This window comes from Xiphophorus couchianus, chromosome 15, assembly GCF_001444195.1.
Source record: "Xiphophorus couchianus chromosome 15, X_couchianus-1.0, whole genome shotgun sequence".
Classification (NCBI taxonomy): domain Eukaryota; kingdom Metazoa; phylum Chordata; class Actinopteri; order Cyprinodontiformes; family Poeciliidae; genus Xiphophorus; species Xiphophorus couchianus.
The window spans coordinates 16,242,067-16,269,344 of NC_040242.1; the positions used below are offsets into that span (position 1 = coordinate 16,242,067).

At 41.4% G+C, this 27,278-nt stretch overlaps 3 protein-coding genes across 6 annotated transcripts in view; 1 reads left to right on the plus strand and 2 right to left on the minus strand.

Annotated features, from left to right (window-relative positions):
* The window catches only part of pak5 (p21 protein (Cdc42/Rac)-activated kinase 5), a 70,992-nt gene extending 56,054 nt beyond the window's left edge, over window positions 1-14,938 (plus strand). For all 4 annotated transcript variants that reach the window (XM_028039766.1, XM_028039764.1, XM_028039765.1 and 1 more), the window contains 9 exons: window positions 917-1,756; window positions 5,562-5,771; window positions 6,784-6,925; window positions 7,040-7,194; window positions 8,059-8,192; window positions 11,883-12,009; window positions 12,396-12,521; window positions 12,621-12,755; window positions 13,625-14,938. In XM_028039766.1, coding sequence (XP_027895567.1) covers window positions 917-1,756; window positions 5,562-5,771; window positions 6,784-6,925; window positions 7,040-7,194; window positions 8,059-8,192; window positions 11,883-12,009; window positions 12,396-12,521; window positions 12,621-12,755; window positions 13,625-13,780 — 2,025 coding nt within the window. In that variant the 3' untranslated portion in view covers window positions 13,781-14,938. The remainder of the gene's footprint in view (window positions 1-916; window positions 1,757-5,561; window positions 5,772-6,783; window positions 6,926-7,039; window positions 7,195-8,058; window positions 8,193-11,882; window positions 12,010-12,395; window positions 12,522-12,620; window positions 12,756-13,624) is intronic.
* A 4,427-nt stretch (window positions 14,939-19,365) lies between these two features.
* On the minus strand, window positions 19,366-24,333 carry lamp5 (lysosomal associated membrane protein family member 5). The gene is made up of 6 exons (XM_028039778.1): window positions 23,713-24,333; window positions 23,122-23,300; window positions 22,641-22,772; window positions 22,260-22,356; window positions 21,500-21,688; window positions 19,366-20,339 (listed from the first exon to the last, which is right to left on the minus strand). Exons 1-6 carry the CDS (start codon window positions 23,771-23,773, stop codon window positions 20,164-20,166), a joined length of 834 nt encoding a protein of 277 aa, XP_027895579.1. The 5' UTR covers window positions 23,774-24,333; the 3' UTR covers window positions 19,366-20,163.
* A 108-nt stretch (window positions 24,334-24,441) lies between these two features.
* LOC114158367 (ankyrin repeat and KH domain-containing protein 1-like) lies at window positions 24,442-27,242 on the minus strand. The gene has a single exon (XM_028039777.1). The coding sequence runs from the start codon at window positions 26,469-26,471 to the stop codon at window positions 25,455-25,457; it is 1,017 nt and encodes a 338-aa protein (XP_027895578.1). The 5' UTR covers window positions 26,472-27,242; the 3' UTR covers window positions 24,442-25,454.
* Window positions 27,243-27,278: the final 36 nt, after the last annotated feature.

The following is a 27,278-nucleotide window of genomic DNA, read 5'->3' on the forward strand; positions in this document are numbered from 1 at the left end:
ACGGCTCAATAATTCCCTCGTCATTTGTTGTTCAAACATACTGTTTCATGAAATGTTGAGACAAATTGAGAGAATTATGGGAACAGGTTGCTTTCATCAAGTGAAAGTACTGAGACTCAGCATCCTCACTGTACAAACGGTGTACAGGCACACACACACACACACACCCCCACACACCATGCATGCACGCAGATTACATTCATAGGTGCAAGGCTGCAGCCTCCGTCCCCACATGACTCACGGCACAGCCTTGTAAAAAAGGCTTAGCAAGGTAGGAGGGGATAAGCAGCACTCTTCCTGCGCTTTGAAGCAGATGCAAGCATGTCGGCCCTTTCTCCGCTCTCTCCCTGACTTACTCATTTCTTTGTAGGTGCATGTTGGTGTGCTCATTTGACTCGTAAGCATGAAACCCCACTTCACGATTATTAATGTAACCTGATCAGCCCACTGGAAATGAAGCTAATCTGTTGCGAGGGAAATGGAGCAGGAATTAGCACCTTTAATCCACAGAGCCTTTTTTATTTTTTATTTTAGCTCATGAGGTATTTCACCATTTATCTTAATGCACTTCTTAGCATGCTATTTTTTTATATCTTTTTTTTTATTTTTCTTTCTTACGATTAGTGGTTCCATAAACTGATGCCTGCCGTTCTTTGAGATGACATTTACTGCAAGTGATGATTAATTTCATACTTGTTACAAAGCCCTGATACAGATGAATTGAAATTCCGTCCTGACAAATGTTTGCTGTAACGAAGGTTGATTGAACAAGAATTTCAATTCATTTTATTCACTTTCCAGCTTGGAATGAATTAATTATAACTTTATCTACCAACCCAATGGCTGTCTCCCTCTGTGCTTTTATTTTTCAGGCTCTCTTGTGTGTTAAATGTAAATGTCTTTGTTCTTCGTTTAGACCATTGTTCGAGGGAACCGGCCACCCAAAGATGCATCTATTAACGGCCTGCTAGAGGAGTTTGACAACATTTCAGTGACACGCTCCAACTCCCTGCGCAAAGAGAGCCCACCAGGCGTCCAGCAGGCTGGAATCAGCTCCAAGCCGATAGGCAGTGGTCATCTCGCCGCTCTAGAGGAGAATGGATTCAACCACTACTACTCCCGCTACTCGTGCGATCTGGATACCTCCAGCAGGGACTTTTCCCTGGAAGCTGGGAAGCCAAGCTTCTCCATAGATGGAGACTGGGCTGTTGGGAGGCATTACCGGTTCACCAAGCAGAATGGCCATTCCCACCCTATCCGCAGCCCCTTCTACCCTGACGCCATGCCTCACAAATCAGACTACGGGAAGCTCCCGCCGGACTACCACACCTATTTGGAGAGCAAAGGGCGCTCGGCCGATGAGGTGGCCTCCACAGTCGGTAGCGGAGTGGGCTCCAGCAGCTACTACCGAGCATCAGTTGGGGGCTCGTCCAGTCAGGACTACCGGGACACTTCAGTCGGCACGCCTTCCCGGGCCTCTCTTCACAGCGAGCAGATCAACTACCCGGACAGCGAGTGGAGCTACGGCGGCTTGCGGGACGAATATGACAAGAGACCCAAGAGCTCCTACGTGACCCAGACGAGCCCGACACCAGCTATCAGGCAGCGATCTCGGTCAGGATCCGGGTTGCAGGAGCAAAATGTTCCCTATGCTGCCAGTGGGGCTTTGAGGAACCCTCCTCAGGCCCACCCATACAGTTCCTACACCTACCCTCGCCTCTCCGAGAGTCTCGCCAACTCGCAAACGATAGGCAAGGTGAGCGTTTAGAAACACATAAGCTGAAGATTCTCCTAGTGAAAATCTTAAACATTGACAGGGATTTTTTTAATGGTGTTTGCTTTAAACTGTCCAGCGATCAAATTATAGAAAACACGTTTCATCACGCCCCCTGACGAGCCTGTCGCAACATTTCAGAGAAAATTACACAGAAGTATCCCCACAGTTAGTTCCATCTCTCACCCACCTCCAGTTCTTTTTGAAAATCTACTCCTTCTCGCTTTCCTCATTGTGGTCCTTAACTGTAGTTTCTAGGCCTGATAGATGGTGTCAGCTTTAATTTACTCTTCCCTGAAGGAGGCAGGAACTGCCACATAAAGAATTACTGCTCTGCAGTGGCCGCTGTCGTTGCCAACAGATCAATTAATGCTGATATCGACTGATTGGACAGGAACGTAGAGCAAAAAGAAAGGAGGAAAGTTGTTGTTCTGGATGGAATCAGACAGACATCAACGTACGAAGGGAGAAATCTCAATACACAGAGTAAGAATGATCTTTCTATTCTTGTCCAGTTACATTTAGAAGACCATAATAAGTTCAATAATGCTGCAAGGCAGGCCTAAAAGAAAAATAATTCCTCTTATCACGGAGTAGAAAGAACTGAGATTGACAACTTGCAGAAAAACTTTAGATTTGGTTGATTGTTTTTTGGTCCATTCACACAAGCATGTCATCTGTAAGGAAGTGGCGCAGTAGCAATGTAGTTATACCAATGTCATGTTGAGAATACATAGAATTAGATATAGAGCAGATATGTATTTACATTGTAGTGAATATAATTGTCAATAGGAAATGTCTACTCATGTTTGAGTATATGGTAGGTGTGACAATACAACTGGCTCACAAGACCAGACTATACAGGATGTTCGGTTCAGGACAACAAGACCAGACAAGAATTTAACAACATTATTTAAACAACAAAAACAAAGAATCCCTTTTGTTTCTTCCCTACAAATATTCAGTGTTTGGCAATCTACTTTCAAAAGTAATTAGTTATAGTTACTAGTTACTTAAAAAAACAAAACATCAACAACAAAAAAACTGGTAACTATAACTAGTTTACCCACTTAGTAACTGAGTTACTATACTGTAAAAGAGTAACTATTGCATTGCTTAAAATGAAAAGAACATATTTAAATTGTTAGAAATTGAAAATATGCATGTTCAAATGTTTCTCATAAAGCTGAATCAGTTAAAAGGAGACTGAAGAGAAGGGACTAAAACAGAAACCTCTGTCCACTAGGCGTGGCTGTGCTGTGCAAAACCAAGCTTATACTGCTTGCCCCTTCTGCTTCCTACAACGAGCTTACGGCAGGCAGTTTTAACATAAAATCGGCTTCATCTCACTGTACGTAATTACCTCCCAGATATCTGAAAATGCATTTTGAAGCCACACTTTGACTCTCTCGAAAGGTAACTTAAGGTATCTGCATTCACAGTCTTACTAGTAGGAATAATAATTTAAGATACCAGTTATATTTTGGCGAGTCAAAATCGGACTCTTCATTTGAAAGGCCGCACATCCATCATTAATATTTGAAATCCCTTTAACGTAATTATGACGAATCAAAATGACCATTTTTAGACATTTGAGTTTACTACCTTCACATCCATAATAATAGCTTAAACTTACAAGACAAGGTCACCTGCTCAGAGCAACAGGATAGCGCTTTGCTACACAGACTTCACTTTGACAAGAAGTATTCTCGTATGTACTTCAAGAATACATGAGGTATTCTTGAATAATGGTTGTAAATTGCAGTAGCAAATCCAGAAATCGCCTTTCACAAATAACAAAGTATCTCAATATTGGGTCCTAAAATAACCGTCTTTTCTTTGAATGAACTGTTCCAAGCCAATCTCATGAGGAGTTATATTTTCCTCTAGTAGAAAACAACCAAATTTCTGTAACATCAGGGGGTAAAATATGATTATGAGCGAGAGAAAAGTGGTCATTTCGTAAGGTGTGTGAAGTCTCCGCATCACTCTTCGAAGCTATCGAAGCCTCATTATGCTCATTATTATCGTTATCACAGCTCACCACTTCGCTACCTTCCTCACAGTAAGTCGGGCGGCGGAGAGGGAAAACTGGGTTTGCTGATGCAGATCCCAGGGTGCTGCAGCGAAAACCCATTTAACCTGTGCGCCTCAGTACATAGCCACTCTGAGGAGAAACAGCCAGAGAGAATGCAATAGTAGCAGAAAAGTGATTCGGGAGAAGGTCATTTTTCAATTTTTCCTTTTCTTTGTTGTTTATTGACGCAACGCAAGTTTGGGCATTTGTATTTATCCATTTATTTTTGCACAGACATTATACCTTTGCTGCACAAAATGTGCAGCAAAGGTATAATGTTTCTAATTTCATTTGAGGGCACAAAATAATGTTTAAATCCAAAACTTTAAAAAGTTCCATAGATATAAAGGCTTATTATAAAACTGCTGACATGGCATTTTCCTATTTAGAGCATTACAGTAGCAGCATTTGGAATTCCTCTCCAAATGATGACAATGTGAGAGTTAATGCGCTTAATGTTTTCTTTGATTGTTTAAGATCGTGCTCAAAAAGGAATAATGAGGGGGAGGGAGGAGTAGCAGAGCCCAACCTTCTCTTCCCTCTGCAACCATTTCTTCTTTTTCTCTCCGTCAGCCCACTCACACCCCCACACCCGAAAGTAAATCCTTCTCTTTCCTCCGCTATTGTTGGGAGCTGTTTGGGATGTAATCGTAGACAGCATGGAGTCTCCTCTCCGCTCTCTCTGACTCCGTGTTTCGTGCCGGAGTGCGAGAGCTCAGTGCGGCAGCTCTCGGTGACAAATTGATGTTGCGGCACTTTCCCTTTCTGCAGCCTTAGCATAAAACTGGCCGAACGATGTTCCACCGCGGAATTCAATTTCACAGTTGAGTTGGGTTGTTGATTACCCTGCCAAACTCAGATTAATGTGCGTTTAACCAACATGGATCAGGAGACCCTTGGCTGACAGCCAGCTTACAGCGCCGGCCGACTCCGGGTGAGGCTGGGGAGGAGACTGAGGGGGGCAAATAAGTAACGGGGGGCTCCCGGCTCCCCCTCCAACACCTGCCTCGCACTGATTGATTGAAAGAGTCCTTGTAATTATACACCATCCCAACACATCAGGCCTCCTCCTCCTGCCCTGTCTGTACACATGTGGGAGTGTATATGTGTCAGGGTAAAGACAAATGGCACAGAAGGAACCCAATAAAGGGGAGGACAGAGGGCTTTTTAATTTACTCTCAGTATACTTGTGAAGAATGAAAAAAAAAAAAAAGAAAAGAAAAATGCCGGTCGAGCATCATTCCTGGAAGGTGTGGCGTAAGTAATTTAATTTAGTCTGAGACTCTCAGCGCCTTCACTTTTTTCACCGTGTGGTCTTTGTGGCTAATATTTGTCATATGAATTCCCATATTTTTTCTTTAAACTCGTCTCACGTACACGAATGCTTAAAACGCATCACACTTTTATATATGCTTTACATTTTCTTCATCTATCCATATCCAGACATTTATTAGGTAAATTACATTAAAAAAAACAACCTATTTCACTCTACCTCAGGCTCCAATGAAATGCTGTACGGTTTGTTGGTAAGTCACCTGTTCTGCAACAATTTGTAACTTCTATTCCAATACTCCTTTCCACATTTTTTAAAAATTTAATATTTAAACATGTCTGACTGAGTCAGTCAAACATCATGAAGATCCCTGTTATGAATTGTCTTTTCATCTGTATGTTAGGTTTAAATCACCGACACTGGCCCTTTTCTTTCAGGGTGATTATGAGCGTTCGTCGCGTGACGAAAGTCCCCAAGTCACAGGTGCTGACACCTACCTTCGAGGGCCTCTCAAGCTACCTCAGAGCCACACCAAGCTGCCCGGCTACCCACCAGCACACCTCCCTTACCCCCCCATGTTTCACCATTACAAGCCCTCTCCGTACCATCATCCTCCCTCCCAGCCCAGCCCACCGTACACCCCGCAGGTACAGTACGGTCCGGTCTTCTGACAAAAACACGCTTTTAAGTACAAGTAACATTTATTGACTGTAATAATAATAATAACAGCATAAACTGAAATAACTTTTTCCCTTTTTTTTTTTTTTTAAAATGTGGCGATCATTTTCTGCCAAATTAGGACCGAAAAGGAATTTTCATTGGGGTGCCCACACACACATCCTTAAAGAGTTTTTAAAAGTCTTAAAATCATGTATCTAAAATGAAGACCTTAAGATTCAAATTCAGTTCAAATTCACAAATGCTTTATTGATCCCAAAGGGAAATTAAATCTCGTTTTAACTCATGTCAATTCTTCAAAAAGTTATTGTAGAGGGCGATGGTTGTTTGCACAAAAGATCTCCTGTAGAGGTCTGTGTTACAGCGGAGAGCCTCTGATTAAAGACACTCTGGTTTTCTCAGATAATTTCCCGAAAAGGATCAGGGTTGCTCACAATTTTCTTGATTTTAATCTATGTAAAATCATCTCCAGAGGTTTCTCATTTAAATTTCTTAAATTCATAAAGAAAAGCAAGTTAGCCTTTAATATGTCAGTTACAGGCCCTGAGTTTTGTCTTGACAGAGGGATTTGATCTGTATGTCTTTTTTTCTGTCTGGAAAAAGTTTGACTCGCAGTCGGACGTCTTCATTGCATTTTTCTGATCCGAGACGGCAGATGCAAAAACACTAGCTCGCATGGCCAAGTGTAAATTTGCCACAAGTTGGTTGGGCAAGGTTTGTACATTTCTGTGAAGATATATGTTTTAAATTTAATTCATGATGATCTCAAAAGTGCCTTTGAAGACACTTAAGAGTGAGATGGCGAAACCTACCGAAACCCTATTTATGGTATCAACTCACAAGTCTAATTTTGGCTCCTTTCTTTTTCTGTGCTCAGAACTTTCTTTAAAAAGAGAATCCCACCAAAATTACAAAAGCAAAGTGTCTTTATTCTTTTTGTTTTGTCTTGATTTGCATGTGAATGTGTCTGCTTTCATCCAGGGGGCCTACTCGCAGCCTTCATCCCCTTACGTACCCCCAGGCGCTTATCCTCCTCCTTCGTGGGGGTCAAGCTCAGACACGCAGCCTTCCAGAGTCTCCCATGAGCAGTTCAGAGCTGCACTCCAGCTGGTGGTCAACCCAGGTGAGAACACCAGAAAAGAAGCACGGAAGCACAGATGGATACTGTGGCTTCCTCGGAGGGGGGATTTTTTCTTTTCCTTTTTTTTTTTAAAGAAAAGGCTTTGCTCGCCAACAGGCGACCCTCGGGAATACCTGGACAACTTCATCAAGATTGGCGAGGGCTCCACGGGGATCGTGTGCATTGCCAGCGAGAAGCACAGCGGCAAGCAGGTGGCGGTCAAGAAGATGGATCTCAGAAAACAGCAGCGGAGAGAACTGCTCTTTAACGAGGTGGGGGCGGGGGGAAACATATACTGACACGGCTCAACCTTACTGCTAACTTTGTAATGTTCATGGGGGATTATCCCAATAGATTTGTTTCCATGAGGAATTTAATGGTTTCATTTTGGATTCCTGCACGGCTATTATTTGTCACAGATTGTTGACGTCTTAAATAAGCAGCAGCAGCAGAACTGGAGCTGGTCTGTGTAGCGTCATTAAACGTGCTACTTTGTGTGGAACACACAAAAAATAAATCTCTTTTGTCAGGTAATAAAAAAAATGGTTAATCTCACCACTGTTTTTTTTTTTTTTTTTCAAATATAGCAAAGGCAATTCAATTACTAAGACATTTTTGTATCTGTAATTGCATTTATTTGCAAATTGAGCAAGTGTTTACACCGAAAGCCTTAAGCGAGTAATTTATTCAGAGATGTGCGTGCACACAGTAGACTTAACTGGAAATGTTTAAAAAAAATTTTCTTGTATACGTACAAGTCATCACAAACTGCTCAGTGGCTCTAATGTTACATGGAGTCTGAAGTGGACCTACAAACCGGTTCTGGTTTCTTTGTTCTGGAGAGACAGAGACTCCGGGTGCATGGATAAAGACCGTGTTGGTTCCCATGTAATCCTATTATTTCTGAATGTAATCCCATCAAGGTTAAACCTGCATCAGAAGTGAAACGTTACATTTTACCCAATAAATTACAAGTTATAGTTATTAAATGGCAAAACTGTAAGATGTTTTTTAGAACATATTTTATTTTCACTTGTGAAAATTCAAATAAATTGTAGTTTATTGCATTGATTGTTGAATACATGACTTCTTTAGCAAGTAATTTACACGCAGCTTTTTCACCTTCTCTGCTGAAGGTGGTGATCATGAGGGACTATCATCATGAAAACGTTGTGGACATGTACAACAGTTACTTGGTGGGAGACGAGCTGTGGGTGGTCATGGAGTTCCTGGAGGGCGGGGCGCTCACCGACATCGTGACTCACACCAGGTAACCAAACACGCTTCATAAATGCGGCTTAGAAATTACTGCTGACATGTGAAGAGCTTTGGTTTGAGGCTTAAATGTACTCCACCATCATTTTATTTATTTATTTTTGTTTTTTTTGGAGCCAGAAAAGTGAAATATTTTGAATAAAGCCAGCAGCATAATTGGTTTATCTGCACCTTAAGTGTTATTAGTAGTAACAGTTGTAATAGAATAGTAGTAGAAGTTGCATCTTGACATTCTAACCAACATTTTTAGGCTTAAAGTAATCTTTTTATTTCACTATTTTACCTGGAAGTAATTTTGAACTGAAGTGTATAAAAGTTTGCCTTGAGAATGAGACTATGAAAATAGAGGAGGTACAAGTATATTGAATATATTGAATATTATTCAATATTAATCATAGTGGATAATATGATTAAATATATTATTCAATATTTTTGCTGTCCTACTATAAGCAGGTAGTACTAAAAGTCCTTAGACATCTGGCTAAATGTTAACTCACTTCAGGAGTTATTATTTCAGTCATGTTCTCCTCGTTAGTACAGTGGTGAGTATCCCTGCCTGTCACGCGGGAGACTGGGGTTCGATTTTTGAAGTTCGAAGTTCGAAGTTTGTTTCAGGTCACCCTTGAAAATGAGATCTAGATCTCAACGGGGTTTACCTGATTAAATAAAGGAATAAAAAAAAATTAGAGTAGCTGAAAAGCAGATTATGTTACACATTTCATTTTATTTCATTTCCATTGTAATTTTTTTTAATTTGGCAATAATAACTACTGGAAATTTGATTATGGTTTTCAATCAAATTGATAATTGTCCTATAGTACTTTTTCACATAAAAATGTAAGAAAACAACAACTTTAAAAAGAATGTAACTGAACCCTAAAAGAAACTGGTTTCAGGTTTCTAGTTCAAACCATAGAAACCTGGAAATGTCCATCCAATCTATTTGGAGGGCATATTAGGAAACATAATAAAGGTGGATAAGTTCAATCCAAAACCGGCTCAACAGTTTAAGAAGAATTTGTTTTTTTCCCACTCACCAACTTTCTAAATAGTGATAGTGTAGCCGAGTTGTGTTTCTAAGCGGCCTTCCTCATTGTTTTAAGCTTACTTTGTGCTCGGTGTGTAATTACAGTCATTTGCGTTGAGTGTCAGCAGTAACGCTGCACGGTGTCGGCTGCTAATAACACGCTTTGTTGGGGCCGAGCGCCACTGCTGCCGTGAAGGACTTTGAACGCTCTCCCACGCAGATATTTGCCTGTTTGTGTGTCGAGTGTGTGTGTGTGTGTGTGTAAAGGAGAAAGTTTAGGCACACATGAATGCTTCTGGAAATACTGATGGAGAGATTGGTGGAAAAAAAAACAAAAAAGCATTACCTCACTCTCTCTGAACTTTATTTTTGGAGGTTGTTTCAGTGAAAAAAAAACAAAAATCTCAACAAATCTCATACATCTGAGGAATTATTTATCATTCTTAGATTTACTGCACTCTCTGAAATACTGAATGATTTTACCTAATGGAGTTTTGATGAAAACTATAAGAGTACGGTAAATTAAAAACATTTATGTATATTGTAGTGTATTTTCAGTCCAACTGAAATCTTCCCAGTGTTTCTGTGAAGCTCTTTGTTGCTTTAATAATAGCTGCAGGTTGCACATTGTGGCCTCCTCAGTTTCTTCTGCTCTTGGCAGCCAGCTTACACACTCAAGTGTAACACACACACACACCCCCACCCACCCGCACGCACACATTCTTTCAGTCATGTTACCAATTAAATATCATAGTGTAGATTTCAATTAGAATTTTACTCATTTAATGAGTTTTTTATTTTTAAATCTATATAATAAGCTGCTTTTTTTCATCCATGTGTTATTCTCTTTCTCCTTCACAAGCTTTCCAGGCTCATTAAAGTTGTTTTCCACATTGTCAAGCAATTTCCTTTTTCAGTGAACATGTTTTTCCACTGTTCACCAGTGGGTGGGTGGGTGTGTGTGTGTGTGTGTGCTAAAGAGGGAGAGTATGACTGGAGGCTGGGGGGGAGATTGCAGAGGTGATTTGTTTTTGCGTACTCCTCTCAATCCTGTTCGTTTTAAGTTAACCAGATGGTGGTTTTTTTCCCCTCTATTTTCTGAGAGCTCATTAAACTCCTGTGATTGGAAAAGCATACATGTGTGACTGAAATAAAATAACAACAACAAAAATTAAGAAGGAAAGAAATCTGCGTCAAGCTAGACGATATGTGTGTGCCTGGTTAAAACATTTGTGTCTGTGCGCATGTTTGTCACAATGAAACTTTTTCTTCTTTTGAGTAAATCCTTTCACAGTTGGAGGAGAAGAGTACGCACTGTATTTGTGTGCACATACGGGCGCAACGCATCTGCGTGTCCCTTCGTGGAGTTTTCCACAAATATAAACGAGGAGAGATCAGCACACAATCCCTCAGCAAAGGCACAGGATGGCCAGGCCAGCTGGGTCTGGATGTTAATGTTCAGTGAGGCTGTGTGGGCTCAGTCAGATGAACTGCATCGCCCTGTCTCTCCATATGGGACCCTCCTGCCTGCTTGAACATCATGGCTGCAGCCGCTCTAGGCTACGGGGGAACGGCATCTCTAAACCACATCTCTTTGTTCGGCTAATGTTCGGTTTTTAAAGGACTTTAAAATTAAGACTTTCAAGTCTAAAGATGTGTTCTGTTAGTCACTAATTTAAAAAATTGATTAAAAATTTGCTTTTTTATAAAAAGTGTAATTTTTCTGATGGGTTAAGCAATGTATGGTATGACTTGAGTAAAATACAACAAAATTGTTGCAAAGTTGCTGTTTTGCTAACTCTATGCAGACCAAAACAAAGCCTGGATTCAAATCTAGGACCTTTTTCCTACAAGGCAACATTATATGCAGCCTGATATTTCACACAGTTATGCCCAAAATTACATTTACAGGGTTTTGTTCTCAGGAGAAACTGTATGCACTCAACCCATGGCAGATTATTTTTATTCAACAAAGACGCTTCTTTTGGAAAATCAGGAGTTTCTCAAAAAAGATAATAGTCATAATATTCATATTATGTCACATGGCATGTCAAAAATGATTGATTCCCTTCTCAGTAACCAATATGAAAATATTTGTTGATTTTATAGCACTAGATTAATTTCTAAAAACAAGAAAAACATTAATATTACTTTGAGTCATTTGGATTTCCTTGGCAGATTTCAGATTAGCTGTATTTTACAATAAAGTTAGTGCCTCTGCAAGAGGTGTGGAAGTTTTTTGTTACTCAAGATGGCAAGACCAAGTTCATTCAAACTCAAAACATGACCGTTTTTCAGCTTCGGTGCATGCAGCATGCCCACTTCAAACGTCTGATCAATTATAGCTGTCCGACACCACACAACAACAAATGACTTGATGAAATGTTCTGCTCTCTGTGGAATACATAGAGGTATAAGAAGATGACTTTAGCAAGTGTTAGCTCAGGCATTAGCTCACGTAGCCAGCACTCTGTCACCTGCGTAACAGAAATGTGGACAGTAACTTTGTCAACTGAATCACTTGGCATCTGATTCAAAGTGCTGAAATCTGCAGAGCTATGACGTAAAACTGTTACAGTATTGAATGCGAAGCTTTTTTCTTCCACCTTTGTGGTCTGGTTACCGATCCGCGCCTACAGCTGCGTTTGCTTCCTGCAGGATGAACGAGGAGCAGATTGCGACCGTGTGTCTGTCGGTGCTGAGAGCTCTGTCCTACCTGCACACACAGGGCGTCATTCACCGAGACATAAAGAGCGACTCCATCCTGCTGACCAGCGACGGCAGGGTAAGTGCAGTTCACACAATCTTTTCAGGCAATCGAGCAGTTTGTCCTTAAAGGTACTCCAGGCTTGGCCACTTATCGACATTAATGCACTCTGACCTGCTTCGTGGGTGCTGTTCTTCACTTGTATGCAGGCAGTGTGAGAAACTCACTCATTCATCAATTACAACTCGTGCCCGAGTAATTAAATCCTACATAATGCCTCCTAACTACTTGATAAGACATGATTAACTGAGGCATAATTAACTGCTAATAGGAGAGATTAGTGTCTTCTCTCGAAGCTCTTCATCACATGGGGTCAGGATAATTCTGATCTAATATATTTCCCACTACATGTCCTGGTAGCATATCTGCATGTGGGCATGTGTGTGTGTGTGTGTGTTTTGCAGATCAAGCTGTCAGACTTTGGCTTTTGTGCCCAAGTTTCCAAAGAGGTGCCGAAGAGGAAATCTCTTGTGGGCACTCCCTACTGGATGGCACCGGAGGTTATCTCAAGAATACCTTACGGGACTGAGGTCAGAACATGTGCCTCCGCGTTGCCGTACCTTCACAGAGGTGGTTGGCAGTGAGAGGGTTTCGTGAGTAGTAACGCATCGGTTTCTTTGGGTGTCAAGGTGGACATCTGGTCTTTAGGCATTATGGTGATCGAGATGGTGGATGGAGAACCCCCTTACTTTAACGAGCCCCCTCTGCAGGCCATGAGGAGGATACGAGACAACCTTCCCCCACGGCTAAAGGAATCCCACAAGGTACGGAAAGAAACAGGGCAGGATTATTCAAGAAAAGATGGAAGTACGTAGTTAATAAGTTCACTGGTTGTTTGTTTGGTTTACAGTTTTATTTGGCAACATTTAGCAATTGGATTAGCAGAATTTGACTCAGACACCACAAAAGCGGGAATAACAGTAAATGAAGTATGGTAACGGTAAACAAGGTGAAAGGGATTAGGAGAAAATGGAAAGTGACACAAAAATATGCCGATCAGTGCACAATTTAGCCAACATTATAAACCTTTTAAGTAGTATAACAGTCTTTAAATGTGCTTAACATATCAACCAAAGTAATGTAGCAATATCTCACACTAAAGAGTTTAATGCAAGCTATGACAAGATAAAAAAAACAACCTGCTAATTAGTGTAGAATGACTTTTGGCCACATTTAGCAATGCTTTTGGCAGTAAGGTTGTGAAAATGTGTAATTGTGAAAATAGAATCCTTATAAAAGAACATTTAAAAGATTTTGTAAACTGGTGGAGGCTTTGAGATGAAGTAAAAGTAGGTGAGTTCAGTGGAAAACGTGACTTGGTCGTATTGGATATTGTCATTGCAATTGCAATGTAAAGTTGACCTTAAATCGTGCAGCCCTAGTTGTTAGGCAAGTGATCAAAGCTAGAACTTCATCTAAATTGAATGAAGGTTTCATTAGCTCTACTGTGGGTTCCCTACTTGTTTAGCTCCAAATTTCTGCGCTAAAACAAATCTAAGCAGCTCTTTTCTAGTCAGTGAACGTTCTCTCATAAGTGTTTCCAACTTTTAAAAACCGTAATTAGCGTACTGCAGTTTACTTTACGGTAAATCAAAACGCGAAGAAAAAAAACCAAGTGTGTTGCATCCTGCAGGTATCGTCGGTGCTGCGGTCCTTCCTGGACATGATGCTGGTGAGGGAGCCGTCGCAGAGAGCCACTGCCCAGGAGCTCATCCAGCACCCATTCCTCAAGCTGTCCGGACCGCCGTCCTGCATCGTTCCCCTCATGAGACACTACCGCCATCGTTGATCTCCTGGCCTAATCGCGTCCTCTTCCACACTAAAAAAAACAAAAATACAGGCTTACTCACCCAGTCAAAACAACCTACTGCGTGATGGCCCGCCACTAACACCTGTAACCGTAAACGTAGATTAGCGCGAGGAATATTTAAGAAGTATGTTTTTAAAAACACACGCACACAGAAAAGAAGAAGAAGGAGGAGAAGAATGAGCTATCGGGACGTTCTGTTGAGCCGGTTCGCGACGCTGCACTCTCCTTTCTTCCTAGACTCAAGAGTCTCCAGCTGCACGTAGACTCATAGTAGCCATCAGCCTTCCACAGCTTCTGAAGGGTGCGCTGAGTTGCTGGCGAGGCAGAAGGACCTAAGTGACCCCCGCTGCTCCAAAGCAGAGATGCAGAGGGCCAAACAATCAGTGTGACGAGAGAGGCTTTTGACCGCCATCAGTCCATCATTTAGAGAGGGACAGGCTGTGTCCTAGCAGCCGAGGCTAGCGCCGACAAGGTCACTCGCATCCCTCTCTCTTCTCACACACACACACACACACACACACACACGTCAAAACGCGAAAATGTATTTTAGAGAAACCTGTAACATTTTCTGTACAGTTTTGATAATTTGCAGTATTTTATCGTGTCGTAACTATTGTGATATGAGCAGTATTAAATAGAATTTCTGCAGAGATCTTTCCTACTGTTTATAATCCAGTTTTTGCTTAAAGATATAAGAGATATTCCAAATAAATCCAGCTAAACCTAACTGTTACTAAAAGTACTTAATATATTTATGATCTCAACATTTGTAGACAGAACTTCCATTAAATGTTTGAAAAAAAAAAAAAGGGTAATGTCAGAATTTTCTATGACATTTTGAAGTATTTATTTATTTATTGGATTTGGAGTGATATTTTTTATTTGTAGTGTGGCCTTTTTTTCAGTTTTTTTTAATTATTTATTTATGTTTTCTCCACGATTCTTAATGCACTCGAGCAAAAGCAGTGATATCAGTTGTTATGTAATCCAAGCAATACCCCAAACCTATTTGTAAAACGATCAAGCCCAGCTTTTATGATACTGTAACACCATGCGTTTCAACGTAGCACAGATTGTGTGGATTTGGCAAAAAAAAAAAAAGACTATTCCTTGCCTTTTTAAAATTTTCCTTAACTACTTCGAGTTAGCTTGCCAGCACACAGAGATCAGGATGCTGACATAAAAAAAAAAGGTCTTATTTTCCACTCGCATCCTCATCCCACCTCCGTCTCTTGTCGTCACTGGAACCGTGCTGCCATTCTCATCTCCAGTCGAACCAGAGCAACAGTGTAATCCTCCTTCCTACATCCTCTTTACCCATCAGTCACTGTGATATGTACATATGACTGTGAGCGTGAGTCTGTGTTTGTCGGAGAGCAAAAGAGTCGGAGCATACGTGTCTCTGTACAGCATCTGAAAGCGTGTGCCTGCGTGTTGTCCGCCCGCTAATCCTCGACACTGGGTCAACATCTGAATGAGTATACACTTATTTGTGGTTTTGGCTTGTACATTGATATTGCATGTTTGTTTTCAGTGAAGCTGGTTTCAATTAAAAAAAAAGAGACGCACATAAAAAAAAACAAAAAAAAACATCAAGTTGTGTTGCATGGATTTTTCTTTCATCGCCTTTTCCGATCTACCGTACTTCTCTCTCGGTGTCTCATATCAATCAGAGATGATTTTTGTTGCCGTTTATCAGCACACTGTCGATTTGCACCGGGGGAGCTTTGTACAGTCATCATCGGTTTTTCTCTTTCTTTTCTTTCTTTCTTTTTTTTTTGTTTTGTTTGTTTTTTTAAGACTTTCATGTTCTCTAAATTCAAAAGTTCTCATTTCAAACGACTCCACCCCAACTTGGCCGCTTAGGAGAGAAGCAAAACGACACGTCCATGGATTGGTGTTGCTATAATATATTATGTTTTTGGTCTTTCTTTCCTATAAGCCATTTCCCACTAAAACACAGTAATGAGATATTGATTCAGTTCAGACAAAGAATGGTGCTTCTTTTTCAGAGAGGAAGGCCTTAGCCCAGTGAGCGAAAACATGAAAAGTAGGTGGAAAAGGGTGGCCACAGCGAACCTTTTTAAATGTTGTTAAACATGTTTAAATGTATAATTAGGATAAGCTAGATTGGATTATGCAAATATTCAGAAACCATTAATACGCTCTGAATCAATCAGTCAAAAGAGTGAACTGTTTTCCTTTTCAGGGAACTCTCTATGTTAGAATAAAAAGAAATTACTATGGGAACTCTGCGTACACCTCATGATTCAGAGCTGATGAAAATCAACCAAAATGTTTGACAAGTTTAATTAAAAAATAAGTCATAAATCCACAAACAAACTTAATTAAAACACTACATTTAACCCAACAATTTACGTATTAAAATAGTAACGTAAGGAACTTACGAGTTACTCTTAAGAATGTACCTAAAATGAATCAAAGAAAGACAATTAATAACCCAAGCTGACAGGCTGGGCAAAGACTAACTCTGGAAGAGCTGCTGAGATTTGTATTTCTAGATTTGTATTTCTAGGTGGGGAATTTAACAGAAGAACTACTTGAATGGAGCAGCAAGAGGAAAGCCATTTCCAGTTAAGGTGCTTTGGTCATACGAAACCACAAGAAAACCCTCATGCAAAACACTTTGTGGAGGAGAATTAACATTACACATCAACCTTGAGACATCATCATCTCTGTAAAACATGGTTGTGGCAGCAGCAGGCTATGGTAAAGTTTTTCTCCAGCAGGTAAAAGGAAGCTGGTTGGAATTGATATGAAGACGGATGGAGCTGAATACAGGGCAATAATGGAGAGATAATAAACTCTTGAAGGGTCCTAAAGGCTTGAGACTGGGGCAAGGTTTTACCTCTACAACTTTCCAGAACATACAGCCAAAGATACAACAGATCAAAGCAGACACATGCATTAAAAATAAAAAATCCAACCAAAAACTTTTGTCATAAATATTCAAACTGAGGGTCATACATAATTTCTGTCCATTCTGACCTTGAGCAATTGCACAAAGAATGATGGTAGAGAGCCACCTTATTCTCGTATCACTTTACAATTAAGTAATTTGTTTATTTTTAGGGTCTTTGAGGTGAAGAACTCATGGTTCTCAGGTGAGCAACGTCGTAGACCCGAATGGGTACCATTTCGACGCGTGAGGTCAAATTCCCAGTAAAGACCTGCTGGTTATCCGACAGTGCAACGGAAGTGGAACGACGTCATGTTAATTAGATGACACCTGTGAGCGAGTCAGACGGAGAACACCCAACATGTCGACATATGAATTGTAGCAATATTCTTTTAGCAAAACCTATTTTAATATACAGTCTCTGTCGCTTCATTAGTAGCTACGCTTTTGAGTGTAAAGATTTACGTATTTGTCAAGAAAACCAGCTCTCAAGGTAAATAAAGTTGAAGGTGAGGCTCTCGTCTCTGTTAACATATTTAACTTTTTCTTTAATCCAGTAATTGACTCAGTCTTGTATTCTGGACACATTTACAGCGGGTTAAACAAACGGAACGTCAACTGGAGGCAAAGCTACTGGGCGAAACCCGTCCGCTGGACCACAGGTGAGGTAAATTGCTCTTAGGAATGTGTGGTTTTGTTTTTGTTTTTGCTAACTTATGGACTACGTAAGAAGGGCACGCGAAGCATGTCTTCTGTTATCAGGTGGAGGTGGTGGCTGAATTAATATGGGTCAATTCAGCCCGTGCTCGTTATTGAGGACGTAGCGCAGCAGTGCTATTTAGCACAGTGGGTTTACTGTAGCTTTAAATGTTGCCATAGCAATATTTTAGTTTCATTTACTATTTTATTCGGTAAAGCAATGCTAAAGTTCTCATCAGGATATGTCATAATTTACAAGGAGTAAATCCCACCAACGGCAGTATTTGTCAGTGTTGCAAGGACTCCTATACTCTAAATTTCTGACCAATATACCATCTCTTGGACACCATAAACAAAAACAAGTCCTGCCTTGGAAATATGTTGACGACAAGCTGCACAAACAAAATGTTACTTCTTTCTCTCTTTTTTTTATTTTTTTATTTTTTTGTTCTGGGACAAAAAACAAAATGTTCTCGTCCTGTGGAGTATAGATTATGATGTTTTATAGAAGGCCAGGATCAGAGAAGGTACCTCTTATGTAAAAATGGCTATTTTTTAATTTGTGTTTCCAAAAGTAAAATATTCAATGAGTTAAAAACTTTAGTAAAGGGCTTGGTGGTTATGTTGCAATTAAAGATATATGTGGTTTATGAAATGTTGACTAAGTCTTGGTGATATACATGGTGTTTTCAGTTAGACTTTTTTTGACTTGTATTTTCTCTCTAGACAGATTTAGAGGAAAATCAATACTTCATCCTGGCAGTGTCTTCTCTGATATATGTATCTGTCAAATATTCCAGTTAACCTGCATTATTTATTAGTTGTGTCAAAGATCTCGATCTGATAGCTGGACTTTCTCTCTCGTGGTTTTCTGCTTGATGGAAGAATTCATGGATTCATTAATTACATTAAGCAGCAAAGAAGCACCAAAATATCACTCTACCACCACCATGTTTGCCTGCTGGAGTGAAGTTATTTTTCTGAAATGTCAGATTTATGCTTGCCCTGCGACAGACTGGCGACCTGTCCAGGGTGTACCCCGCCTCCCGCCTGGAACGTAGCTGGAGATAGGCACCAGCAACCCTCCCGACCCCATTAGGGACAAGGGTGAACAGAAAATGGATGGATGGATGGTCAGATTTATGCCAAGTGTAACATGACACATAACTGATGGGAAGTTTCACTTTGTCTTCAAGATGTCTTTTTGCAAATGTGAAGTGGGTCAGCAGTGGTTTTGACCTGTGAACTCTCGCGTGGTTGCCATTTTTACACAATGTCTTTGTTACTGCCGAATCATAAACGCTGACCTTAACTGAAGAAGTGAAGGCTGTTGTGCTTTAGATTATATTGTTTAGTGAGCCATTTTGATTCTCATCATTCTTGGGAAGGTTTACAACTGCTCCATGTTTTCTCCTGTTTTTATAATGACTTTCGCCATGGTCAGGCGTAATCCCACAGCTTAATTGCTACGTAACTTTTAATAGACTGATGGATGTAATTGACTTTGTGTCTCAGATCGGAACATCATGGTATCTGTCAGCCTGCTTAATGTCGTCTGCCTGGTTCTATTTATTCGATTTCTTTTATTTTTTTATTCTACGGGTCTGGCAGTGAATTTGAAATCTAAAAATGTGAATTGAAAAAAACTCTTATTACAAGTCATAATTTTAAAAGAAAGGCAGTTTTTTTCCCTTTTACATATTGTTTTGGACTGCTTTTCCCCGTTAGTTAAAAAGGCATGATTTGAAAACTTTCTGTAACTACTCAGGCTAACTTTGTCTGAAAATAAGTTATTTGATGTGAAACTACAAGAGAAAACTGTAAAGGAAGAAATACTTTTTTTTTTTTTTTTTTACAACATTGCATTGAATTAAAATATATTCTATGCGATAGCTGACAGTTTGAATAGTGTGTAGTGTGATAAATGCTGAAATAGAATAATTTGGTAATTGTGTATCCAGCAATTTATTTCAAACAGAACAGAGTACTGCACATGATTGCATCAGCAAGAGTTTATGCATAGACTTTCACTCTAAAAATAATATACACACATTTTTATTAACCTCTCCACATTTTCATAAGTACTTATTCTGACTTTTTTTTCTCAAGTTTTACAAGATGTTTTGTATTTGACTTTTTTATATCTTTCTTTCGTTGATCTGAGAAAAGGGTCTGATGCCAAGGCAAAACTGCACTGTACACTACAAGACAGTCCACTGTCAACACTATGGCTGCATTCTGGATGTATGAGCACAGGGATGGGAACCAAAAAAAAAGGAACAAAGTTTACAAATACAGATGGATTCCAATAGCAGCAAATTCAAACAGAGAAAGAGGGAACAGGGTAACAAGGAATTTAGAAATGTTTTGAAAGACAAGTTAGATCAAACATTGTGCAAGTTACAAACCATCTTCGGTAAAGGTGTTTTGGGGGGAAGAAAATCCAGAAAATTCAATTCACTTTATTTGAAACTACGTATGGCACAATCCAGCAGTCAATTTAACTGGGTTTGGGTGGGTTTACTCTCCAATTACACTCATGCTGTGTCCCAAACTGTCTAAATAACTCGTAATTTTAACAGTTCAAAAGCTCCAGCGGGCAGTGCAGACTATTCGCTTTTTCCAATCGGGGACACAGTCCAGTGTGGGGGACACAATCCTCAGGCCCAAGATTTTGAGGAGACAAATCTGTCATTAGGAGGGCTTTTTAGGAAGTCGAGGGCGCCGCTGATGCGTCACGTGACTACATGTTCTTGTACATAGAGCGATCTCTTGGAAGCTGTGGCTGATTCGCTGTCAGCTTGAGGTGGAAGTGGTAGATGGTGAGCGTGATGATGATTATTAGACCAAGAATGAGGCCCAGGATTAGGGGGAGGATCTCCTCTAGGTGCTCCCGCTGGTCTGTGATACACTGGTAAGCTGAAAAGAGAGGAAAACACAGGATCAAAATGTAGCGGTGGCAATATCTATAGACGTCTAGTGCTTTGAAAGCTTATTTGGATTTCCTGTGTGAGGGCTAGAGTTGGGTCAGGTTTTGGTTTCTGTGTTTTTTCACAAATTAGTCTGAATTGTAATTTTTAAAAATTGGTATTGACAGATTGCATCCCTATAAATTATTCAGAGAATTCAAGTCTCTTTTAGTTGAACCAAACTGTTAAGACATAAGGCTTGGTAGTTAAAGGATGCTTAATCTCTGCTATATTGGCCAAAGTATTTTCATAGTACTTGAACTTTTCTATTTTGTCATGTTACAACCAATGACTTTTGATTTTTGTAATTAAGTGAAAGATGAGGATAAATAAGTACCTAGTGGAATGCACATAATCCATGGCTTCACCCGTTAGCTGTGGATCTCGGTACCTCCTTCAATTACCATGAGCCTCTTGGCTGCTTCTCTGATTAATGCTTGTAATGTTTAGGAGGAGGTTACCAGGTTTTTGTTTTTAAAAGAATTTGAAAACCTTTATGTTGATCTGTCACATAAAATTCCAATTAAATACATTAAATCAGTCTGTGGTTGGAAAAAGCTTAAGGGTTATTTTTGCAACAATATAATGCATTTTCTCCTTTACACGGTGGTTCAGAGTAAGGAGGACACTTAACCTCTGCTGAGAATAGAGTACGGTATGCATATGGGGTCTGAAGTTGAAGGTGTTTCTCCCTGTGGACAGCTGTAATGCACACAAGGAGAAAGGCAGTGAAGCTTAGCCCAGTATATTTTACTGCAGCTGAGACCACATGATTCCTCCAAGGTGATTGGACGACGAAATGCACGCAGTGTTCCTAAAAGCTGCATCCAGGGCACAGATACCATAAAGTTCTAATGACCTCAACCTCTTTCCTTTCAGTCGTCCTCCCGCTGCGCCTATTGTCTCTTGTGCATCCCCAGCCTGTTCTTTTCCTCATTTCACCCTACATGCTCCCCATTCTGCAGCAATAACCTGCCTCTCCCCTGAGATTTGGACGTTAGGAAGAGACGTACAGCTCACCCCCCAGGATTTCTCATTACCGTCTTCATCTGTTGTTTGTCTACAACACGAGCAAACAAAACGCTGCTGAATGTCTGCAGCTGTCCTTACGTGCACTGAAGATGAAGTCCGAGGCGATGTCAAAGGGTTGGATCTGGATGTCGTACATGGAGAACGTGATGCCCTTCTGGTGATCGCTCGAGATGAGGGTGACGGTCTGCTGAGCCGTGCACACGTAGGAGCGCCCGGCTGGGGTCACTAGGGCCGAGAGCTTGTGGGTGCTGGCTGTGTGCTTTCCAGCTATCGACCGAGAGAGAGACGGACTTTTTAATAAAAGGAAACAAATGGCACTGAGACGGGTTTTGAAAGTGCTTGTTTCAATAGAATGTTGAAATTTGAAATAAAGCTGTAATAGTTTAATGTCAAGGGGAAAATATGGGCTTGATCAGTTGTATTATAGACACAACAAAATGATTCAAATAAGATTTTTTTCATGCTAAAATGACTACTTAGATTTTTCTGTTAGACATGTTGATAAATGCAACGACGTTGATAGGGCTTCAATATGGTTAATGTGAATAATATGACTAAAGAAATAATAAATACGATAACTGTAAAATATAAATCAATACAAAGAAAATGGTTAAAAATGTATGTTTCACATTCAAAAGCTTTGATTAAAGATTTTTGTGTTCTAAACCTTCCAGTGGTATGTAAATAAATGTCTGAGAACTTCCTAAATCTCCGCATGAGTCTGTCCTTAACTCCACCGGATAGACTGCAGAATAAATGCGGCCAAGCTGCGATCATCAGTGGGGCCGCAGGGTGGAAAGGAGCCGCTGTATTGTGCTGCTGCGGAAGGGATACTCACGGTTGTATGCGTTGATGAAGTGCGAGGTCTCCGAGGTGTCGTAGACGAACTGAATTTTGTTGACCTTCCACACCTCAATACCCTTTTCGCGGAACTCCTAGATAAAAACACGCCAGAGTCAACACGCTGGCGTGGATTGTGCCATCCAGGACCCGACATTCCCAAGTGCTCAAGAATACAAGTCCAGTTGCTTCCTGCTCAAGCACTCAGGAATGCAGGAGTCAAGGTTGGCGTGCGCACTCAGAGGATTTCTGTGGGGAGATTTCTCTACAAGTTTTAGTGAGGAAATTATGAATAAAGGTAACTTTTTCTATTCTTTAATCATATAAAAAAGTTAACTACTCAGTTCTGTAGTGTATTTTCTGTTTGCCGTTGATGCACCTTTGAGAAGTAAATGCGGAGGATGTAGGCGTTGTTCTTCCAAGAGATGTGGATCTCTGAGTCGGTGCTCCCACATTTCCCCTCGATTTCTGCCCCCCGGGGCAGCGTGAAAGAAGCCTGCTCTGTGATGAGCTATAAATAAATAAAATAAATAAATACGTATTAATAAAATTGGTCTGTAATCACTAAGTGGTATAAGAAACCTTTTTAGTTCAGCAGTTTATGCACTGCTGCAAAAACTGCTTTTCATTGTTGCAATTTAAATGTATCCACAAATTCATCTTGACATGAATTAAGATAAATTTGAATATATCTAATATTTACTCCAGTTTTCAGTGCGTCAGGCTTATTTTAAGCACAGCTTGATCCAGAAAAAACCCCCAAAACAAATCTTGAACATTTTTATGCAGCGTGCATGTGTTTCTCTCTTATTTTGAGCAGCTAAAATGAGAATTAAAATGCACGCGAGGGAAATCCTTACGTCTATCCCATTAAGCGCGAGCACGTCATATGGCACGAGGAATTTGGCGGCGAACTCCACCATCAGGCACGTCGTTCCGTTCTCGCGGACCGCGAAGATGGCTTTGTCCGGGTTGTCCGAGAGCCCGGACAGGTTCTCCCCCTCCTGCTCCGCCAGCACCGCGGGCAGCGCCAGCACACCTGATAACAGCAGAAGCACACCCCGTGGAGAAAAGAGCCTGGTGTCCGCCGGGCCACAAATGGTTGGCACACACTCATGCGCACAAGCGGCTACAAAACATGCAGAATCAGCAGAAAACAGAAGGACTGATCAGAGGTGAGGAGAGGAGTGAAGTCAACATCTACGTAACACTAAAAGTAAAATCTGCAGCATCGGGGGAGCAACAGCTCACTCACCCCTCAAACATCAGTTTGCAGCACTTTACAATAGTAAGAAGGACAAAATTTTTTTTGCCAACTCATGAAGATGAAAGAACACATGCACCTTATGAGGCACGCACACATGCAGTTGTTGCATGCGCGTGCACGTGTCCGCTCCGCAGAGCGTAGTCACGACATTCCGACAGACACTCGAACACACTCACGCTCTTACCACACACACAAAGCAGCAAAAGTCCAGCGCTTTCCTTGGTGCTGAAACTGAGCCGCCCCATTGCTACCAGCTTCCCCGGCGCTGGGAGAGAGAAAAAAAAGGGGGGCTGACTGACTGGGCAGTCTGGGCTGAACCCGCGAAAAGAAAAGAGAAACGCGGACAGGGAGGGGAGACTGAGAGAAAGAAAGAGAGAGAGGGGGGAAGGAGAGAAAGCGAGGGAAGAGGGCTGTCTCTTCTTATCGCCAAGAAGTGACGCTCAGATGAACGTGAATGCACCAAAAGATGCCCCGAGATTGGCTGCGAGATCCGGCACCGACGAGTTCCATCTGTCCGAACCGACCTCCCCCACTCCTTCAAGGTGGACAGGTGTCAACCCGGTGACAACTGCAAGTCCGAACCGCCTCTACATATCATCAGCCACAAATAATGATCCTCCTTCGTTGAAAGTCAGAAACTTGTCTCCTGCGTGGCAGCGGCGGCAGCTACTCCTGCAGTGCTGTAGGCTCCATCTCTGCGATAGCAGCTGGAGGTTCAGCTGAAATGATGCATGTCTAGAGGGAAACGCCGACAACTCCCCCTCTCTCCCTCCCCTCCACTGAAAACCTCCACTCCCTCAAGGTTGAAGCTCGGTGTGTTAGTGAGGGCTGACACCAGATGGTTAGACTTGCATAAAAAAAAAAAAAAAAAACACTAAAGCCTTAAAATGATGTTTCAATAAACGCAAACGACTTTTTTTTTTTTTTTTTTTAAATCACACCATATTGTCATTACTGACTGCTAACACAAATCAGATCTTTATTTTAGCTCTTTACTACAGTTACACTAATCCATCTCGGAGATCGGAACCGACCTATTTTCCATAAATTTGCTCTGACTGACAATCCACTGATCAGATCCTGACAAATGCCGACTTTACACTTTTTTGAGTTCAGTAAAAAATAAAAAAATAGAGGTCGGCACGTTTTGATGAATAAATGTAAATCATAAATGTATTCCTATCTCCATCAAGCAACCAGCCGCTCAAATTTCCGCTGTTATGCATTACAGTTCTTCAAATGAAAAGACGTCAGACTGGATGAAACCACAATTATGGCAGAATTAAAAGAAAAAACTCCATAGAGACTGATGTATCTCCATGGATGTTCAATAACTAATAGTATCTATCACTATTATACATTTATTGAACACCCTAAGAACACGAAGAAGTCACCAATTTTTACTAAAGTATTTTTTAAACAAACTTCTCCGCCACTTAAATATGGATGCGTAAGTCACGCAAAAACATTATTACGTAACATAGCAGTCCTTTCCCCCCTTTTGCACATGGCGCGCGGTCTTAAGAGTTTGTCTGTCTGAACTGAAAGTCAAACTCGCACTTAACGGAACTGATGCTGTCGATGCTGGGCGTGCTGTCCACCTGCGGATGCCTCGTCTTCTGGGGGAAGGTTTCTGATCGCGGGATGCGGCCTAAAGTCGGCAACGGATTCTGTTCCAGATCTCCAACGACTTTCTTGAACTCCGGGGAGGTAAATCTTCGGAAGAGTTTATTAGTCAATGCTGAGAAAGTTGTTGGAGTCGAGGCAGAAGCTGTTGTGGCAAACGGAAGTGGTTCGGTGAAGCTCATCGACTCTTTGCGCCTCCTTACCGTCCTGGATTTACGCACAGGCACCAGAGTGCGCTCTGGAAGTGTGGGGCTAAGCATACTGGTTGGCAGACTGCATCGTTTCCTATAGTAGCGCTCGTTAAATTTTCCCACGCGGAAAGATTTCTCCCTTCCCTCTCTCAGTCTCACGTTTGTTGGGAAGAATGGGAGTCAGTAAGATGCCAAGAGTGGATGGCGCACAGGGATGCGGCATGTTTCTGTTTGGCTGGGGGGAGAAGAAAATGGACTTTTCAGCGTCACGGCCGTTTAAGAGAGGGGGCAAGTGATGAGTAGAGGAGGGCATCTTTTCCTGGAAGGTGCATTGTTTAGAAATGGGTTGATTGTAAATCCCTGGTCGGGGCACGGGAGTGCGTGCTCCAAAGAAGATCATATCCTGTGGACCCAAAGAGGATTTATTATTTTCTCTTTCAAACTCCATCGGTGGCAAACGGCTGGGCTTTATCTGAGGCATTGATTGCAAGGTACAACTGTGAGACATTTCTGCACGGCCACTCATTTTGAGGACTTCAAGTTTACTGGCTAAACAATCAACTTTTCCCTCAAACTTGCCTTCATCAGCCTCACGGCTCCTCTTAGAGATATTGGTAAGCGCAGAAATGCACTCTGTGTGACCGAGGAACTTTGCCACTTCAACTGCAGAGTTGCCAGCTTTATTCTGCCTGTCTATCCGCAGACCTAACCTCTTGAAGGCTCTCACCAAAAACTCAACAACTAAGGTGTGATCCGCTACAGCCGCGTACATCAACGGGGTGTTTCCCCACGAGTCCAGGATCTCTGGATCTGCGCCGTTCTGGACCAGGATCTTAACCGCGTCCAGGTAGCCCTTCTCGCAGGCGTAGCTGAGCGCTGTGCGTCCGTTCCCATCTTGGTGGTTAACACTGGCCCCTCTGTGCAGCAGAAGCTCTATGAACTTACATCGGGTCTGGCTGTCGGGCAGCAGAACGGAAGAGATGAGGGGCGTCTGTGCGCCGTCCGCTGTGGAGTCAACGATTTCCCCATCCAGCGCGTCCAGAACAAACCTGGCCAAGTGGACTTTATCCTTGGACATCGCGTCCAGGAGGATTTTTGTGCCCGTCTGCCCAGTAGTTTTGAGCATGTTTCTTCAACAAAACCAAGGTTCAACTAAAAAATAAACTCATGTCTGCTTGTCTGCTTCCGGGGAAAGCGTCCCGACAGACCCAGGGATCCTAATATATAGTAGGCTAGAGAAAGCGAGATTTCCCGGGGAGCAACTCGAGCATAATTATCGGGCTTTGTTCTGCTTTCTAATGGAAATACGATGTTTATAATAATAAAGAGACTCTGCGATGGAGCGGCCGGTGCTTGAGGGGCGCTGGCATATAAATTCACTCCACACTTGTTGAATGAGATGAAGGAACATAAATTTGGAAAGTAAATAGGAGCGTGTGCTGTCCACTCTCACCGCCTTTGGGTCTGGGGACATCAGATCACCATGAGCTTGAACGGTTACAAAACCAACTTCGGCATTTATTTTTCCGATTTTACTTGATGCAAAGTAATGCATAGCTGAAGTGGAAAATGAGACACTGTACAAATATTTTCTATACTACATACTAATTTGAAAAGGGTGGCGCGCATTTTTTTCACCGATCTTTTTCAGACAATTTTGTAATTGCAGATGGAAGTCTTTGGTATGTCTGTACCAGTTTTTCACAGCATTTTTGAAAACTATTTGAAAATACTGTAGTTCAGTTAGATCAGATGGATTTTCTGACATTAAACGTTCACATCTTCCTACAGATTCAGACTTAGAATAACTCAAACATAAATATGCACACTCAAATTCTGCAGTTAAATCAACACTATGCAAAGTCTATTTGGTCCTTTTCAGTATTGGCATGAATTTACCCATTTCAACTGTTCAAAATTATTCCTTTTCTTG